The sequence below is a fragment of the Barbus barbus genome, assembly GCF_936440315.1.
Source record: "Barbus barbus genome assembly, chromosome: 2".
NCBI classification, from domain to species: Eukaryota; Metazoa; Chordata; class Actinopteri; order Cypriniformes; family Cyprinidae; genus Barbus; species Barbus barbus.
The window spans coordinates 42,299,500-42,317,904 of record NC_136730.1 but is presented as its reverse complement, the minus strand read 5'-3'; the positions used below and the strand labels follow the sequence as shown (position 1 = coordinate 42,317,904).

General features: G+C 35.2%; 1 protein-coding gene across 1 annotated transcript; it reads left to right on the top strand.

Annotated features, from left to right (window-relative positions):
• The first annotated feature begins 1,318 nt into the window (after nt 1-1,318).
• myoz2a (myozenin 2a) lies at nt 1,319-17,407 on the top strand. The gene is made up of 6 exons (XM_079438842.1): nt 1,319-1,439; nt 3,399-3,485; nt 6,803-6,969; nt 7,049-7,163; nt 14,323-14,506; nt 15,241-17,407. Exons 2-6 carry the CDS (start codon nt 3,404-3,406, stop codon nt 15,485-15,487), a joined length of 795 nt encoding a protein of 264 aa, XP_079294968.1. The 5' UTR covers nt 1,319-1,439; nt 3,399-3,403; the 3' UTR covers nt 15,488-17,407.
• The last annotated feature ends 998 nt before the right edge of the window (nt 17,408-18,405 follow it).

Genomic DNA, 18,405 nt, shown 5'->3' with positions numbered 1-18,405 from the left:
AGAGTGGTTTTCAGTCAGCCGTCTGTAACAAGTTGCTGTCTTGTTATATAATGGCTTGCGATGCTTGGCTCGACTCCTGAGCTTGTACTTGTCATACAACCGAACTATGTGGCAGCTGACATTGAAGACTGAACCCTGGCTTAAAAACAGTTAATCCTAGTTATTGTGTCTGTGTCCTATTCTCTGTCCTAACCATTGGTGTCTCATATTTTAGAGCAGTCGGTGCAATTTGGGAAAGAAATCAATGAAACTGTATGTGTGTGAAATATTCAGATGTGACCCCCTTTGTAATCGTTAACATTTTCATAAATAACTGTAATTTAATTACACAGTTTTTCTCAGTAATTGTAACATTCATAGTTACAATAATTTTGTAATTAAATGACGTAATTCTGTTACATGTAACTAGTTACTCCACAACACTGTTCATGTAACTATGAAATGATATATAAAAATATACTTAAATTCATCTAAAGTTCAGATAATTGCATTTAATATAATGCTTTTCTTTTAGTTGTAATTAACATCCAAGTGTCTGAAAACAATGCATTTGGTTTACAGCATATTAATATGATTTCCATAAATAATAATATTTAAAAATATAAACATTTGAACAAAATAACAACCCTAGTAAACAAAATATATATTTGTGTATATAATTTATTATCCATTAACATATTTGTTGGCATGTCACTTAAGACTATAAATATAAAATCATAATTAAACTTTATTTGGAGTGCGTTGAACAATGCACATTTCTTAATATTACGGCTAAAATGTGTTTTAATGTCATATTGATGAGGATTGTATGATCTTTGAATAATACCGGTCTTTAAATGCAAGATATTTCAAGTGTACAATGTGTAATGATTCCACTTGAGCACAATCAAATATACTTCAGTGTATCTTTAGTTGGACTTCAGCACAATTAAAGTGCATTAAGCACAAAATTTAGTCAGACTTTCAGTATACCAGTTTAGTATACCGAAATTTCAAATGCATTTTAGTTTTTTTGTTTTTGGAAGGAATGTTTAATTAAATTTAATGTGTTGCCATGCATGAAAAAGCCAGGGTAAGGTGGTTTATATATATCCTACAAATCATATTACTCTCATTCACAGTAGAAATTAGGCCACTGACCACATTAACCAAAACTTAGTTGACCGAACTGAAACCTAAGAATGAATGAACTGTACAAACACAGTGAAGTCATAACCTGAGCAGACACCTGCTGTCTCCGTCACACTCAAAAGTGTCAACGTAAGTCTGTTTGTGTGTGATCAGTGCTATTTATAACTGTATGCTAGTGAAAGCGCACAGACTAACAGCTGGCTGTCGCTCTGACACCCCTGCGCTTGGCCAGAGCCCCTCAGTCCTGCTCAGAGAGGAAAGCAGCACAGATCCAGACTGACCTCTCCACACAATTCGACCCGGCGCAGGTAAGAGCCCTGCCTCAGGGACGCCTGGGGTGTGTGTGCAGTGTGTTAAAAGCGCTGATGACTGCCATCATCTACACATAATGATGTACAGTAATGTCTCAAAGCAGTACGGTAAGGTCTCTGATGGGGCTTTACAGTGCATTAGCATGTACTCATTATGCTGGTTATATATAATATCTGCACACTGCTGAATTCACATACTGATATAATTTGTGTATTTGGCACATGAAATACATTGTGAGAATGAACTGGATGCTAAATAGTATGAAATTTTATTTTTAAAAATAGCACTTACTATAGAATTATTTTACTTTTTTTAATTCAAGTGCCAACTGAATGTATTGATTTCAGACACTTAACTGCATGTAATTTACAGTCAAATGTATTATACTTCACATTCATAATAAGCTTATTTTTAGAGTGCTTTTTGACTCACTGCGTACAACTTTATATATAATTTCATAATTGCTTCTGTTGTCTTTGAAATATGGTTAAAGTACTGCTGAATGTACTGACAAGCAATTATAGTAAACTAAAATATTCTTTATTTAATGTAATTCCTATCGAAACGTGTATTTAAATATATTTGTAATTATGCATTTGTAATGAAGTTGCAATTTAGTACATTTAAATGTATTAACTAAATATATGAAACATATTCAAAAATCAAGTACTTTACAAGTGCTTCAGTATGTTAGTCAACACATCAAAATAAGTACTTCTGACAATGATTATTAAAACTAGTAGCAGTATTCTTTGAAGTGTAAATAACACGGTACTGTACATGCATATGGTATTCACTCATTGCTATATATATAAAATCATAATCTTCAATGTACTTTTAAAAACTTTTAGTTCATTATCGTCTTTGCAGTTGGTGGGTATCAGTGATGTTTTAATATTATTTGTATATTGTTATAATATCTATCAATATGTTTAATTAGCTTTTTATATTTGTATATATTTCATTGTTTTTACTTCGGTCATTTTAGTACTTAGTCACTAATAACATTTAGAATTTGTTCATCTGATATTTATATTTTATTGTATTGCAGTCTTATCTCAATTATTATGCCGCTTTATTAGTTTTAGTTAATGATATCAACACTGGTGGTTCAGCTCTGTTAGACAAGCTTTGCATTAAGACTTTAGTTGTGGTTAGTGAACAGCATGTATACCCTAGTGAAAAATAAATATACTTCAATGCATTTGAAAGACATTTATTTCATGCAAAGCATGATACAAATACATTTTCATATTTATGTACTTAATAAAATACCCTGCAGTTGTACTTTTAGTATATTAAACTGGTATGCTGAAAGTCTGCTAAATTGGAACAAGTAATTTTGTGCTTGATGCACTTAATTGTGCAGAAATAGTGCTGAAGTATGATTAAAGATATGTTTAGTATATTTGATTGTGCTGAAGTGGAACTATTGCAAGTATACTTCGGGTACACTTTAAGTATTTTGCATTTAAAGACTGATATTATACAATTCTCATCAAAAGTGACATTAAAACACATTTTAGACTTAATATTAAGAAATGTGCATTGTGCTCAAGTAGTACGCCAAATAAAGTTTAATTATAATTTGTATATCAGTATGTTTCAAGTTATCTGTCAGTAACTCGATGTGGACACAGATTCCCATCTTCCCAACTGCTAGACTGGTGTGGTGAGACATCACACACTTCGACAGCGTCCTGTCCAGTTGGGTCTATATCAGGCGTATCGATTCACAGTCCCCCGCAGAACTACACCCGGAGCGCTGCCTTTGCTGGGCCGTCATGTTTAATTGCTCGTGGTTATTTAAAGGAATATGCTAGTGTCAGCCTTTCAGCAGGTGTAATAAATGTCACCCAGCACATATGAATGTGATTATGTGTTGGTCTGTTGTGTAGCGTTTGAAAAGGGGCAAAATGTAGGAGACTCACATTCCCTAACTTTGTTTTCCACAGACAGCATGTCTCAGCATACTCTGATGTCAACACAGGAGAGGAAAATGCAGGCGGCTGCTATTTGTAGAGAGATCCATGCCACTGATGGTACGACCAATGATTCATTACCAACCTTTCGTGTGTGTGTGTGTGTGTGTGTGTGTGTGTTTGTGTGTGTGTGTGTGTGTGTGTGTGTTTGTGTGTGTGTGTGTGTGTGTGTGTTTGTGTGTGTTTGTGTGTGTCTGTGTGTGTGTGTGTGTGTGTGTGTGTGTGTGTGTGTGTGTGTGTGTGTGTGACCCTGGACCTCAAAACCAGTCTTAAGTCGCTGGGGTATATTTGTAGCAATAGCCAAAAATACATTGTATGGGTAAAAATTATCAATTTTTCTTTTAAGCCAAAAATCATTAGGATATTAAGTAAAGATCATGTTCCATGAAGATATTTTGTAAATGTCCTACCTTAAATATATCTGAACCTAATTTTTGATTAGTAATATGCATTGCTAAGAACTTCATTTGGACAAATTTAAAGGCAATTTTCTCAATATTTAGATTTTTTTTTTGCAGCCTCAGATTCCAGATTTTCAAATAGTTGTATCTCGGCCAAATATTGTCCGATCCTAACAAACCATACATCAATGGAAAGATTATTTATTATTTTATTATATCAAAAAATGGTGGTATATAGCACAAAAAGTGGTTCTTGGCTCATAATCATAGGGGAACCACTTTTGGTGCTATATAGCACCATATCTTTAAAGGTGCTATACAGCACCTTTGTCAAATGGTGCTATGTAGAACCATAAGAGGTGCCATATTGCATTGTATTTCTTCAACAAAAATGGTGCTAAACAGCACCAACAGTGGTTCTTTGGCTCGTAAAGAACCTTTAAAGGGGATTCTTTGTGGCAGTGGTGCTATATAGCACCTAAATCACCCGCTGAAGAACCATACAGGAGCTTAACAGTGCTATATAGCCCCTCAGTCATGCCGAAGAACTGGTGAAGAACCACCAAAGAACCACTGAGCCACCAAGATTTGGTGCTATCCAGCACCAAAAGTGGTTCCCCTATGATTACGAGCCAAAGAACCACTTTTAGTGCTTTTTATAGAGTGATGGGTGAAAGAGGTTCAGCTAACAAAACATGTAAATAACATTACATGTAAATAAGAAATATCATCAATTTGTTTGAAATGTTTGAAAGGCCAAAGACTTCCAGAGACGTAAGGTGCGTCCCAAATCACGTACTTGTGCACTATTCTATGACGTTTTGTAATGTAAATGTTGCGAGAAGTAGTGTGTTCACACTGAAAATTCCAAAAAGAAAAAGTGTACTTTGAATACCCGGATGATGCACTTAACTAAAAAAGCAAAGTGTGGAATATTGTACACTTCATGCACTCAACTGTCTCAGCTTCAATTACGTAGCGAAGGGGGAGGGGCTCCGATTATAAATGACAAACTAGCTTTAAATAATTCATACACTACATGGTTGAGTACATAAGTGCATAGTGTGTCATGTGGGACACAGTTATAGTAATACATGGTTAAGTAACCCACCGAGTGATAATTCACATTTATGTGTTCATCAGTAATTGATGCAATGTTGAGAAAACACTTCTTTTAATTAAAATGATTTTTGTAAACCCAGTGGTCAAATGTTATGTGGCCTCTCAATTTTCAATCTATTTAACATGTGCTTAATTACTATTAATAAATGGCTAATATTCTATTAATATGCATGCTAATTAGCAACTAGTTAAGAGACCCTAAAATATTACCAGATTACATGTAATCAACAACCCAGTAAATAAAACAAAGATTATTGTAGAATGTTTCACAATATTCAATATTCCTTGCTGTTTCCTCATAATTGATGCTTCTTCATAAATGTATTAGAAATTTTCGAGTGAAGGTTGTTTCTACACCATAGACACCATTCAAAAAATTTTGGTCAGTAAGATTTTTTTATTCTTTATTTATTTTATGGTTTTGAGAGAAGTCTCTCGTGTTCGAAAATAGAGTAAAAACTCTAATATTGTGAAAAATGCTTTACAATTTGAATATATTTTAATGTAATTTAAACAAGAATGTTTTACAAGAAGATACTTCTACTTCATTAAAATTGTTGGTGAAATTTACAAGCAATTTCTGAGTGAAAATTGTTTCTACACCAAATTTATTTCCATGCAGTTATGCTGCTTTATATGTTTGTGGAAAGTGAGTTTTTTTCCAGGATTATTTGGTAAACACAAATGTCAGAAACTCAACATTTATTTGAAATACTTTTCTCTTTTCGTTTTGTAACAATGTAAAAGTCTTGATTTTCTTTTAATTAATACATAGATTAAATGCAGCATTGATAAATAAAAGCATTCACTTCTTACTTAAATACATAGTTACTTGGAACTAACCAGCTGACTTTTAATTGGCTCTCCAATTAATATAAGCATCACAAACATGCACACAAACATGCTAGGCTAATTATTGTATATTTAGCTATTAACACATGTTAAAACACTGTTAAGATTTGTGTATTCAGTGATTAGATTAACCACACCCGGACAGCTAAAAATACTAATCCGTAGGGATGTATTACTACCGAAAGCAGCTAATCCTTTTGTAGTTGTCTGTTTGAAATTCTATTTCGGTGGAAAACTGATCGTCCGGCGGCTGACTGCAAGATGACGCTTGACAGCTGTAAGAACATACCAGCAGGATACATTTTCATCCTTTGATATGCCTGTAAGAGCCCCCCGAGTGACCTGCATTACAGCCGTCAGTAACTCAATTTGGGCCTAAATACAGAATGTTGTGTTATACTTGCTCTCAGTGTTGGGGAAAGTTACTTTTACAAGTGATGCATTACATTATTGTGTTACTCCATAAAGACGTATCTAAATTCATTAGTTACTTTTTATGGAATGCATTGGCTACCTTACTTTTGCGTTACTTTTTCTCATAAGGCCTGGGTAAAAAGTAAAAAGTAAATTATCAATGGGATTTAATACATTATGTATATTTGTGTTATTTTTGATGCATATTTGCTTCATATCCCGAGTTTGCATTTTACTGTTTTTATTCATTTTGAGAAATATACTGAATCTGTTTTTGTGTAAGTGAGATGAGTAAATCCATGTTCACATTTAGTCTAGAACTACAGTACAGCGAACACAACGCCTCTGAACTTAACCCCATTCTCTCTCAACATGCGGACAGGGGAGAGGTCAGTCAATAAAAACATGCAAACAAGAGAGGTCAATAAATCAATAAATGGAAAACACTTATTTACTTATTTGAAGTAAAAGTTGTAAATTAGAAAGTAATATGTTACTTTACTAGTTACTTGAAAAAGTAATCTGATTACTTAACTCGCATTACTTGTAATTCATTACCCCCAACACTGCTTCTTTACTCTTTTCCAGAAGTAGAGATGGATCTAGGGAGGAAAGTTAGCGCACCGAAGGAGATCATGTTGGAGGAGCTTTCCTTGGCATCAAACAGGGGCTCCCGTCTGTTCAAGATGCGTCAGAAGCGCTCAGAGAAATACACCTTTGAAAGTATTCAGAATGAAGCCAACACACAGCACAATGTGAGTGTCATTTGTTTATATACAATCCAAATAAGCACTAATTCTCAATAGAGCCACTATTCCATTTTTCTTTTCTCAGATTGATGCCATTTCTCCAGGTCCAAGTGCTGAAACGATAAACATTTTAAGTAATGAACAGTGTCTTGGAGTTGACCAGGCACCAAATGCACTCAACCCTGAGACTATTGCCCCAGGTTAGTCCACAGGAATTTCTTGATCTGCTCAATGCAATGTCCAAACTTAACAGTGTGATACAATAGGACATTTTGAAGATCCACAGTCAATATCTGGGGTCAATATCTGGGGTGGTGATGGCGCAGTGGATAAGACACATGCCTTTGGTGTGAGAGACCCGGGTTCGAATCCACTGTGAGACACCAATGAGTCCCTGAGCAAGACACTTAACCCCTAGTTGCTCCAGAGGCGTGCGACCTCTGACATATATAGCAATTGTAAGTCGCTTTGGATAAAAGCGTCAGCTAAATGAATAAATGTAAATGTAATATCTGCCCATAGGGGGCACTACAACTGAAAACCTGTCTTAATTCCAGGCAGGGAAACGGTTTGTTCAAGGAATTCTTTTGCACCTGACCTAAAAAAGGAACATTTTAAATGTTTTTTGTTGCTGTTGTTGTTTTAAATTATTATTTAAAAATTATTATTATTATTATTATTATTATAGCTAATAGGCCATTTTAAAAGGAAATATTTACTAACAATAGAGGGTTTTTAATAAACCGTAAATATTATTTATTCTAAAAATGTTCCAAATGTAATATTAAGTGACAATATTCTTTTTTTTTTATTATTATTGTATTTTACAACTGATTTTTTTTTTTAGGAAAGAAAAAAAGGTGTTAAGTACTAAAAACCAAAACCAGCAATATATTACACTGATTTGACCAAATGACAATCGAGACTGACTAAGTCCCAAAACTTTATTTAGTTAATTAGACAAAACTTTGTAGTAATGTGGTGTTCCTGATGATGTCTGATGGTCCATTTATGATGTTAGATCATTTTTCTGCACCTCAAACAGAAGACATAATATAGTTAAGTTTATCATGTCTATGTAAAACAAAATCTTAATTTTTAACCAAGAAATAAAACTATATGACTGAGGTAGATCAGTGCCATGAATCCAAATTTTGAAATATTATTAGACTGTTTGTTTGTTTGTTTTAATTTATTTTAGAAAAATACAATTAAGTTATTACATACAGTACAGAATTTAGAGATTTTGGTTTGTGGTACATGCTGATGTATGAACATGTAATTCCTGTGTGAGCAGTGGCCGCAGTGCCCCAACAGGAAGCTTGCTAAGTGTTTCCTGTGTCCTTTAAGTAGTGGCACAGACCAACAGCCGTCCACGATAACATCTTAAACAGATCCTATCCTTATAACTCCCATGGCCTCATCTAGCCTTGGGGTTCAGCCATCCTTCCCAGATCGGTGGAGGTGCACATATTACAGTGCGTCCTGCTATTTTAGTGACTTTGAGGCTTCTTTTGGATGGGGAGGGGAAGATACGAAGACCAGCGGTTGAATTTTTGATGATAAATAAACAAGATTAAAATCAAATGAAGTCCCACCGTGTGAGAGATAGAAGCCACTGGTATCATGCTATGCTGTTTTATTTGATCTTTTAGTTTAGTTTAGTTGTAAAGTTAAACCAAAACCATACAATTTTATTTTATTTGTAGACATAGTTTAATGTTAAACCAAAACTGAATTTGTAATTATTTTATAATTTTTTTTATATTTTATGTCTTAATTAATTATATATTACTTTATTTAGATTATATTTGATTATAAATGATTTTATTTTAATTGTAACAGTTTAATATTATTTTATTTTATTTTATTTTATCGGCGTGTCTATTTCCACTAAGTGCAAATAGCCCACCTTGTTGGAAGAGGCTATTTACACTAACTCCGCCCACTGACGTGTGATTGGGGTAGTCAACACTACAAAAGACGATTATCAAACATCAGCTCCACTGGCGTAGATAATAAAGCGCATGCTTTTTGTGATCCGAGTTCGAACCCACCTTTTGCCGAACATTTTTCTCCGTTTTCAAATCTCATATCACATCGGAAACGCATTTATTTTCAATAAAAATGAAAGATATAGTCAAAAAGTTGAAAATAAAGTATCTGGTATGGGGGGGGGGGGGTGTAGGGATTGTCGCAATAAGGTGGCATCCATTTAATCATTTTTGCGTCGTGCCTAACCCCTTATCTGTTATAAATTCACTGTAAACCACGGCTTCTTGGGTCTTATTGCTTTTATAAAACGGTTATTCCATATATGTAGCAAGGTTTCACAAAATAAAACAAAGCAAATTAAATGTAATGATATTCATCAAAACATTCTTCTTCTGCCAAACAATATAGTTCCTCAGAGACGGTTGTGGTTGCAACAAAGTAGTTGCAGAGCAACACACAGACAGAAACAAAGGTGTATGTTTGTAGAGTAATTTACAACAGCTTCCAATGCGGCTCATCCAATCAGAATCAAGGACCTGAACTATATCCGTTTTATAATTAGAATTTATACCCAATACGGTATTATTGTGTACGGTTTTATTATGTACTACAATAATGAAGAGCAGAAAATTGACACTGTTTGCAATAAGTTGTATAAATAGTAGAAAATTTTAACAGTGTAAATAGAATCTGAAGCTATTTCACTTATTGTAAGGCCACGTGCACACTGCAGCTAAATTCGATTGTCAGTTCAGCTTTTACTCCTTAATCACGTTCTGTACACACATAATTCACTAAAATACAGCAGTGACAACCGTATTAACTCCCGAAAAATACAGGTAGTGACAACCGCATTTACAGAAATTCTATGCAGTAACTGAACTGAACAATTAGTTGTTAACGACATATTCATTTGTATGTGAGATGCAAAAAATATCACAGTGAAAGAAGTTTTAACCTTAGCAGATTTTGACACGGGGCTAGTTGCGCTCACGAGCCCTGCGGTAAAGTGTTGCCAGATCTTCATAGAAAAAAAACAAAGACAAGCACAAAAAAAAAATCATTAAAACACCCAAATGCTTTGTTTTATATCACCAAAAAAATCATATATATCATATCCGCAACAGAACACTTTATTAACTCCATAAGTGCCTATCTTCATAAGCTAAGACCAAACAACATGCCTAATAGTGCTTGTAAATATGAGGACATGGCAACACTGCAAGACTGCCCTCGAAAGTAGCCTCCCGGGCATAAACAAAACACAGCATGTCGTCTATCAGCCGTAGTTTAGTTAAAATCGACGGGCAAAAAGAGACTTTATCTAAAAAAAAAAGGCAGATAACAAACGGCAAAAAAAAAAAAAAAAATCACTAATAATTTAGGGGATTCACTTCTGCATTTAAATGAGGTTGTCACTTGCAGTGTGTACTTGCTATTTATACTTAGTGTAAATAGCATCTATTGCTATTTGCGCAGTGTAAATAGCCACTGCCTTATTTTATTTTATTTTATTTATAGTCATAGCTTTAAGATCAAAACTAAATTTTTGACATGGCTTATTTGTACAGCTAAATGCGTTAAATGCAAGGAAGAAGAAACACATCAAAGACATCATCTTAAGACTTTTTTTTAGCCTTCTTGTAGCCAGTCAGCAAGCCTAAACTGCCTCCTAATGAGAATTTTTTCATAGCTCATCAGCGTCTTGATATGTCAGCGCACTGCCCCATGAAAACAGTGTCTAAAAACAAATTACCCCTGCTGTTATTAAAGTTTCTCTGAGGCCCATTGAACTTCACAGACCCTCAGCGCTGAAACTCATGCGTTTTGTGCTGCTTCCTTGAGGCCCATAAACTCAGGAAGGAGATTGTCCTCAGCGTGAGGCTGATATGTGACAGAACACCCACATTACGTAAGCCTTGTTTTGGGCTCGCTAGCCCTGCCAGTGAACAGCGGTTTGAGGGATACTCATTTTGAAGGGTCACCCTGTATCTCTCCACAGCATGTTTTAGGACCTTGTGAAGCCTTTCACTTCTTTTACTTAGTTTCTAATTTCTTTTATGCTTCACTAGCAATGCAAAAAAAAAGGGATCAATGCAAAGCTGCACTGGTAATGCTGCTGTCTGCCTTACATTATGAAGGCAAACATGTGATCAAGTCACTTTTATTAAAGGGATAGCTCACAAAACAATGAAAATAATGCATCAACAGTGATGCAGTGTGTTTCTAGACCATGCAAAGCAGGCCATGTGTGTCCTTGACCTATAGGCATCTCCCTGTATTCCCTCTCTTAATGCTCATTTTTCATTTCTGAACATGTGCTTTGTCCTGATCTTATACTTGAGCAGCTCTTACCGCTGATTATTTTGCAGTTGTCTTTAGTACTGTTTTCTATGATGCCTGGGAGGGGTCGTCTTCGGTTCACTTAGTTTTGTCTTGGCCACAACATATTAAGTCGTGGGAACATGATATGTGTCGTGGCCACAAGATATTAATTTGTGGGAACGTCATATTAACTCGTGGGAAGATGATATCATGTCGTGGCCACGAGATCGTTTTGTCGAGGTAACGACCTCCATCCGACTTCTTATGTTGAGGGAACGACATATTTTTCTCGTGGCCACGAGTTTAATGTGTAAACAAACCTACGTGATCATAGCAACCCGGGATTATCTGATATGGATAAAACATTTTATTAACATTAAACATTTCATTTAAAACTTGTTAGGGCTATATTTTTTTATTTATTTAATATATAATATTTTATTACACTGAACAAAATTATAAATGCAACACTTTTTTTGCCCCCATTTTTCATGAGCTGAACTCAAAGATCGAAGACTTTTTCTATGTACACAAAAGGCCTATTTCGCTCAAATATTGTTCACAAATCTGTCTAAATCTGTGTTAGTGAGCACTTCTCCTTTGCCGAGATAATCCATCCACCTCACAGGTGTGGCATATCAAGATGCTGATTAGACAGCATGATTATTGCACAGGTGTGCCTTAGGCTGGCCACAATAAAAGGCCACTCTAAAATGTGCAGTTTTATCACACAGCACAATGCCACAGATGTCGCAAGTTTTGAGGGAGCGTGCAATTGGCATGCTGATTGCAGGAATGTCCACCAGAGCTGTTGCCCATGAATTGAATGTTCATTTCTCTACCATAAGCCGTCTCCAAAGGTGTTTCAGAGAATTTGGCAGTACATCCAACCGGCCTCACAACCGCAGACCATGTGTAACCACACCAGCCCAGGACCTCCACATCCAGCATCTTCACCTCCAAGATCGTCTGAGACCAGCAACCCAGACAGCTGCTGCAACAATCGGTTTGAATAACCAAAGAATTTCTGCACAAACTGTCAGAAACCGTCTCAGGAAAGCTCATCTGCATGCTCGTCGTCCTCATCGGGGTCTCGACCTGACTGCAGTTCGTCGTCGTAACCGACTTGAGTGGGCAAATGCTCACATTCGATGGCGTCTGGCACTTTAGAGAGGTGTTCTCTTCACAGATGAATCCTGGTTTTCACTGTACAGGGCAGATGGCAGACAGCGTGTATGGCGTCGTGTGGTTGAGCGGTTTGCTGATGTCAACGTTGTGGATCGAGTGGCCCATGGTGGCGGTTGGGTTATGGTATGGGCAGGCGTATGTTATGGACAACGAACACAGGTGCATTTTATTGATGGCATTTTGAATGAACAGAGGTACCGTGACGAGATCCTGAGGCCCATTGTTGTGCCATTCATCCACGACCATCGCCTCATGTTACAGCATGATAATGCACGGCCCCATGTTGCAAGGATCTGTACACAATTCCTAGAAGCTGAAAACATCCCAGTTCTTGCATGGCCAGCATACTCACAGGCCATGTCACCCATTGAGCATGTTTGGGATGCTCTGGATCGGCGTATACGACAGCATGTTCCAGTTCCTGCCAATATCCAGCAAATTCGCACAGCCATTGAAGAGGAGTGGACAACCTGAGCAACTCTATGCGAAGGTGAAGTGTTGCACTGCGTGAGGAAAATGGTGGTCACACCAGATACTGACTGGTTTTCAGACCCCCCAATACAGTAAAACTGCACATTTTAGAGTGGCCTTTTATTGTGGCCAGCCTAAGGCACACCTGTGCAATAATCATGCTGTCTAATCAGCATCTTGATATGCCACACCTGTGAGGTGGATGGATTATCTCGGCAAAGGAGAAGTGCTCACTAACACAGATTTAGACAGATTTGTGAACAATATTTGAGAGAAATAGGCCTTTTGTGTACATAGAAAAAGTCTTAGATCTTTGAGTTCAGCTCGTGAAAAATGGGGGCAAAAACAAAAGTGTTGCGTTCAGTGTATTTCCCCTTTCAATTCGTGTATCGCTTTACCTAATAACGTTCTGTATAATTATGCTATTGCTACCATATATTTTGCAAATACTGCAAACGCCTGACTATTATGCCAATACTTTATGATTGTAGGCTATTTATGCCAGTTCGTGATGATAAATGAGTGTGTTGTGTTTTCATTTAGAAATGAAACTACGTGAATGATTCATTCCTCAACGAAACACTAGGCAGTAGGCTATAATACTAATAATTATTAATTCGCAGAAGGAAAAAAAAAAGTAAAATTCAACCTTTAAACTGCATTTCCAATAAGCTATAAATTCCAGTCAGCATAATCAAAGCTTTATGTCGAGCATTTACAGTAGGCTTATTTACAAAACTGGTCAGAACTTTATGTAAAGAGATCGAAATAAAGGGAAAAACTCATGTAAAAATATAATAATAGGCTAATAATAATATACAAATATTACAGAAAAAGACAATCAGTTAATGGACACACACAGCTAGCAACACTGTGGGATGGATAAAAATGTTTTCTTGTAGGTCTATTTTATTTAATGTACTTTATGTAACATTTAGCCTATTTGTGATAAATTGAATGCTGGTTACATCGCTTGCAATTGCCTACAGTCCGGTAGCTTATGGTCAATATAATAATTTAATTATGTAATAATTTCTATAATAATTAATATAATAATTTCTTAATTCAAAATAAAATATTAATGAATCTAGTACCTAGTTATTGTAATTACTTTAATAAGTGCATATATGTACATGAGGAACAGGACTGTAAAATAAAGTGCTACCGAATTATGACATTACATGTAAGTGGATCAAAAAGCAATGTTCAGTTTACTGCATTTAACACACATTTAAACTATTATACATTTTCATTTAATTGCAAATAATATGCAAGTGTATGAAAATATTGCATTTCACACTTATGCATATTCTTTTAAAATATACTTCACAAGGGTTTTTGGTTCACGTAGCACATAAGCTTTCTTCATGTGTTCAATAGGTTATGGTGGTCCCCTGAAGAATGTTCCAGCAGAGAGGTTCAACTGTACAGCAATGCCCAGATCCTACCAGTCGCCCTGGGAACAGGCCCTCATTAGTGACCCCTCTCTGGCCGAAACACTGGTCGCCCGCATGCCTGAACCCCAAACCAGACAAGAGATTCCTCAATACAAGAGCTTCAACAGGTAAGAAAAAAATATAACTACTTCTTCAACTAATTGTGTTTGAATCATCCATGAATATTTATTTTACAAATCCAGTACAGACTGGTGTTATTTTAGTATTATTTATAGACTATTTATTTATATTTTTGAACTACTATTTTCTTTAAATATTTTAGTTTCAGTTTTAGTATTCTTTTCATTATTAGTTTTTATATATATAATTATATTAGCCAAAATTTATTTATATTTCAATTTTAGTCATTTTAGTATTTTTTTAGTATTTCACTTATTTTTTAAGTTCTGTAAGTTTCAGTTTTTCATCTAATATTTATATTTTAAATAATTTTTTTATCATTTTACCTAACAATAATAACTGCTGCTGATTATGTTTACAGTAGATTATTACACTGATCCATTCTGTTATGTAATGCCCACTCATTAATTTCTCATTTCTAATATAAAATAATAATGGGCCTTTTTTCTCTTTGAATATACTGTTGCATGCAAACATGCTTATAAATGCCTGTTCATGTTGACTTTGAAGAATATTTGCCAAATGTTGGAAACCTGCCTCGTGTTTTATGAGCAAAAAGATGCTATCCAGTAATATTTGATTTAGAGTCAATCAATAAGATACCTTTACCTGAAATGTTGCTGGGTTTGTATTATATTCCACACCTTTTGCTGTAAGATTGTTGTGTTGTCTAACAAAACCATAAGCGTTCATATCCTCCTCTCCTCTCTTCTAATTGAAGGGTGGCTATTCCATTCGGTGGTTTTGGGAAGGCACCCACAGCCCCTGTTAAATCTTTTGATGTGAGCCCCAGCCTCCCCATTCCAAGCCCCAAGCCTGCAGCACCTGCTCCGGTCAGACGGCCCACCTTCAACAGAACGGCCTCAGGCTGGGTGGCTGACAGCGCCCCTCTGATACTTCCCAGCATCCCCCTTGAGCCCATTTCATCCATGTCTTCCACATTTATCCCCGAGTCAGATGAACTCTGAGCGTTCTCCTTGTTTTTGTGAGCTTCACTGGGAAATACACTACTGGTCAAATGTTTGGAATAATTAAGATTTCTTTCTAAGTTTTCAAAAGAAGTCTCTAGCTGCATTTATGTTATGAAAAATACAGTAAAATAGTAATATTTTGAAATTTTATTACAATTTGAAAGAACCATTTAATACTTGAATATATTTTAAAATGTAATTTATTTACTGTGATGCAATTACTCCAGGCTTCAGTGTCACACGATCCTTCAGAAATCATTCTAATATGCTGCAAAAGAAAGATTTCTTATTATTTTCAATGCTGAAAACAGCTGTGCTTGTGGAAACCAAAAAATAAAGGTGCTTAAAAAGGTTCTTCACAGCGATGCCATAGAAGAACCATTTTTGGTTCCACATAGAACCATTCAGTCAAAGTTTCTTTAAAGAACCATCTCTTTCTTACCTTTTTATAATCTGAAGAACCTTGTTTCACCACAAAGAACCTTTTGTGAAACAGAAAGTTTCTTCAGATGTTAAAGGTTCTTTATGGAACCATTTAGACAAAAAGGTTCTTCTATGGCATCATGAAGCACCTTTATTTTTAAGAGTGTACACTACTACCATTAAAAAATTGAGCTAAGTTAAATTTAAAGAAAGAAAAAAAGAAAGAAATACTTCTATTTAGTAAGGACATGCACATTAAATAATGTTATAAAAAAATTCTATCTATCTATGACCGTTTCCACAAAAATATGTAGAAGCACATTTTCAACATTGATCATAATTATCAGTTGCTATAATTAATAATTGAGCAGCAAATCAGCATATTAGAATGATTATGTGACACTGAAGACTGGAGTAATGAAGCTGAAAATTCAGCTTTGCATCACAGGAATAAATTATATTCCAAAATATACAAAACAGTTCTTTTAAATTCTACAAATATTTCACAAATTTACAATTTTTACTGTATTTTGATCAAATAAAAGCAGCCTTTCTGAGCATAAGAAACTTACATTAAAAACATCTTTAAAAAATCTGGAATATATATAGACAAATACAAAAGGGGTACAAAAGCTGTCACTAGGGTGGTATCCTTTCAAAAGGTGCACCTGTGTACCTTATTTACCCCTAAAGATGAATATTAGTACCTCAAAGGTACATATTAGTACTTTTTTTTAAAAGTACTGCCCCAGAGACAGCTTTTATTTCTGAGAGTGTACGTAGCATAAGGCGCTCAAGTAAGGCTATTATATGGTATAGTGACTGATTTCTGTTCTTTGGACTATTGGAAGTTTCTCCTAATATTGATCTATATCACTAAACTGATGTAACCCAAAGACTAGAAGTGCTTGCCTTTATGCCCATATAAACCTGTAAATATGTATTTATAAAGGGCAGTGACATCAACATGTATTTAAATTATTGAATAAACAAAGTTCAGTGATGTTTCTACAAGCTTCAGTTGTAGCTTTTTGGCATTGACACAATATATTTTCAAAATGCACTATAGTGGTAAATTAAAATCCAGCAGTGCATGCCTACTGTATGCTTGTGTCAGTTTTTTTCACTATCAGGGTTAGAGTCTCCAGGGCCGACAAATTGAATCTGTTTTCCTGACGCAGCTGAGATGAGTGATGAGTCCCTTGCCTTTCGTTAAGCTGCTGTCTCTTGCGTTCGATCAGACAGTCGCTGATGGCCACAGCTCGCATCCGTCACTGCTCAACGTCAGCCTCAGCTGCGTCTATACTCAACATAAAACAGATGCAATGGCATAAAAGTGAAAATGAGTTGATAAAGAAGCAGCTTTGCCTTTTTTCACCACCTACAGTGTTGACTCTGATTGATTGACCATGATTTCTGCAGTCAAATATTTTTTAATAACTGACCCACTTGGTCTCTATCATCTCACATAATAAAATAAATTAAATTCAAATCAACATTTTGTCCCTGTATTGTTTATTTATTTATAAGTATAGCTGTGTAATAAGCAAAATGGTATATATTCAGTCTGTCATTATGACAAAATAATGCCAATATCCAATGAATTAAATAACGTCTTGTGAAGCGAAAAGCTGCGTGTTTGTAAGAAACAAATCCATCACAATGTTTTTACCAACAAACGTCACTTCTGGCCAAAATACAATACCATAACCCATAATAATCCTCCAGTGAAAACGATAAAACCTTTTTTTTTTAATGGCCACAATTTAATTAAAATAGGACAATAAAAATTTATTGAAATTAAAAATAAATTCATTTAAAGAATTTATTGCCATGACTTATTTAATTTCTTGAATAGTGGCAGTATTTTTATGACAATTATGAATTATTCCAATGTTTATTTTATTTATTTTTAAATTCTTTAATTATTTAAAATGATTTAAATTTCAAAGGTCCGGCATTTTTTTGTTATCACAAAAAATGTGATCAAATCAAATACTGAACAATTCATATTGGTCAAGTATTAATCTGAAGGGAATGTGTCCTTATCATGTCTTTATATTTTTGTCAACATCTGCCACAGTGCACAGTTTAACCCACAGCATGCTTCGGTGTTTATGTAGGCTGTGTAAAGGTGAGCATGTGTGTCAACCATACAGTGCATCCTTTATTATCCAGTTACATCATCTGAATCTGCAGCAACAAACACACAAAGCAAGCAACTGAACATCAGCATGTTTTTTTCTGACTCAGGCTGAGGCTAATTGGTTGGCTTTTCTCCAGCAGCTTCTGTTTGCCTACACACTCAGTTAGCTATAAGGACTTAACTCAATGTTGTACTGCGGTCAAGGATTTCAACTGCTCAGTCTTTAATTAAGCAGATATGTCAAGGCATAGATCTGTGCATCATGTATGCTTTCTAAAATAAAGACTTTAACGAGTGATTTCGGTACAGCAGAGGGAAAAACTCAACTTTTTAAAACTTTTTTTTA

Excerpts from the sequence above, each read along its gene's own strand:
- myoz2a (XM_079438842.1), top strand. The coding sequence starts at position 3,404 with ATGTCTCAGCATACTCTGATGTCAACACAGGAGAGGAAAATGCAGGCG. Across the intron at positions 6,970-7,048 it reads AAGCCAACACACAGCACAAT|ATTGATGCCATTTCTCCAGG; the intron begins GTGAGTGTCATT and ends TTCTTTTCTCAG. Across the intron at positions 14,507-15,240 it reads CAATACAAGAGCTTCAACAG|GGTGGCTATTCCATTCGGTG; the intron begins GTAAGAAAAAAA and ends TTCTAATTGAAG.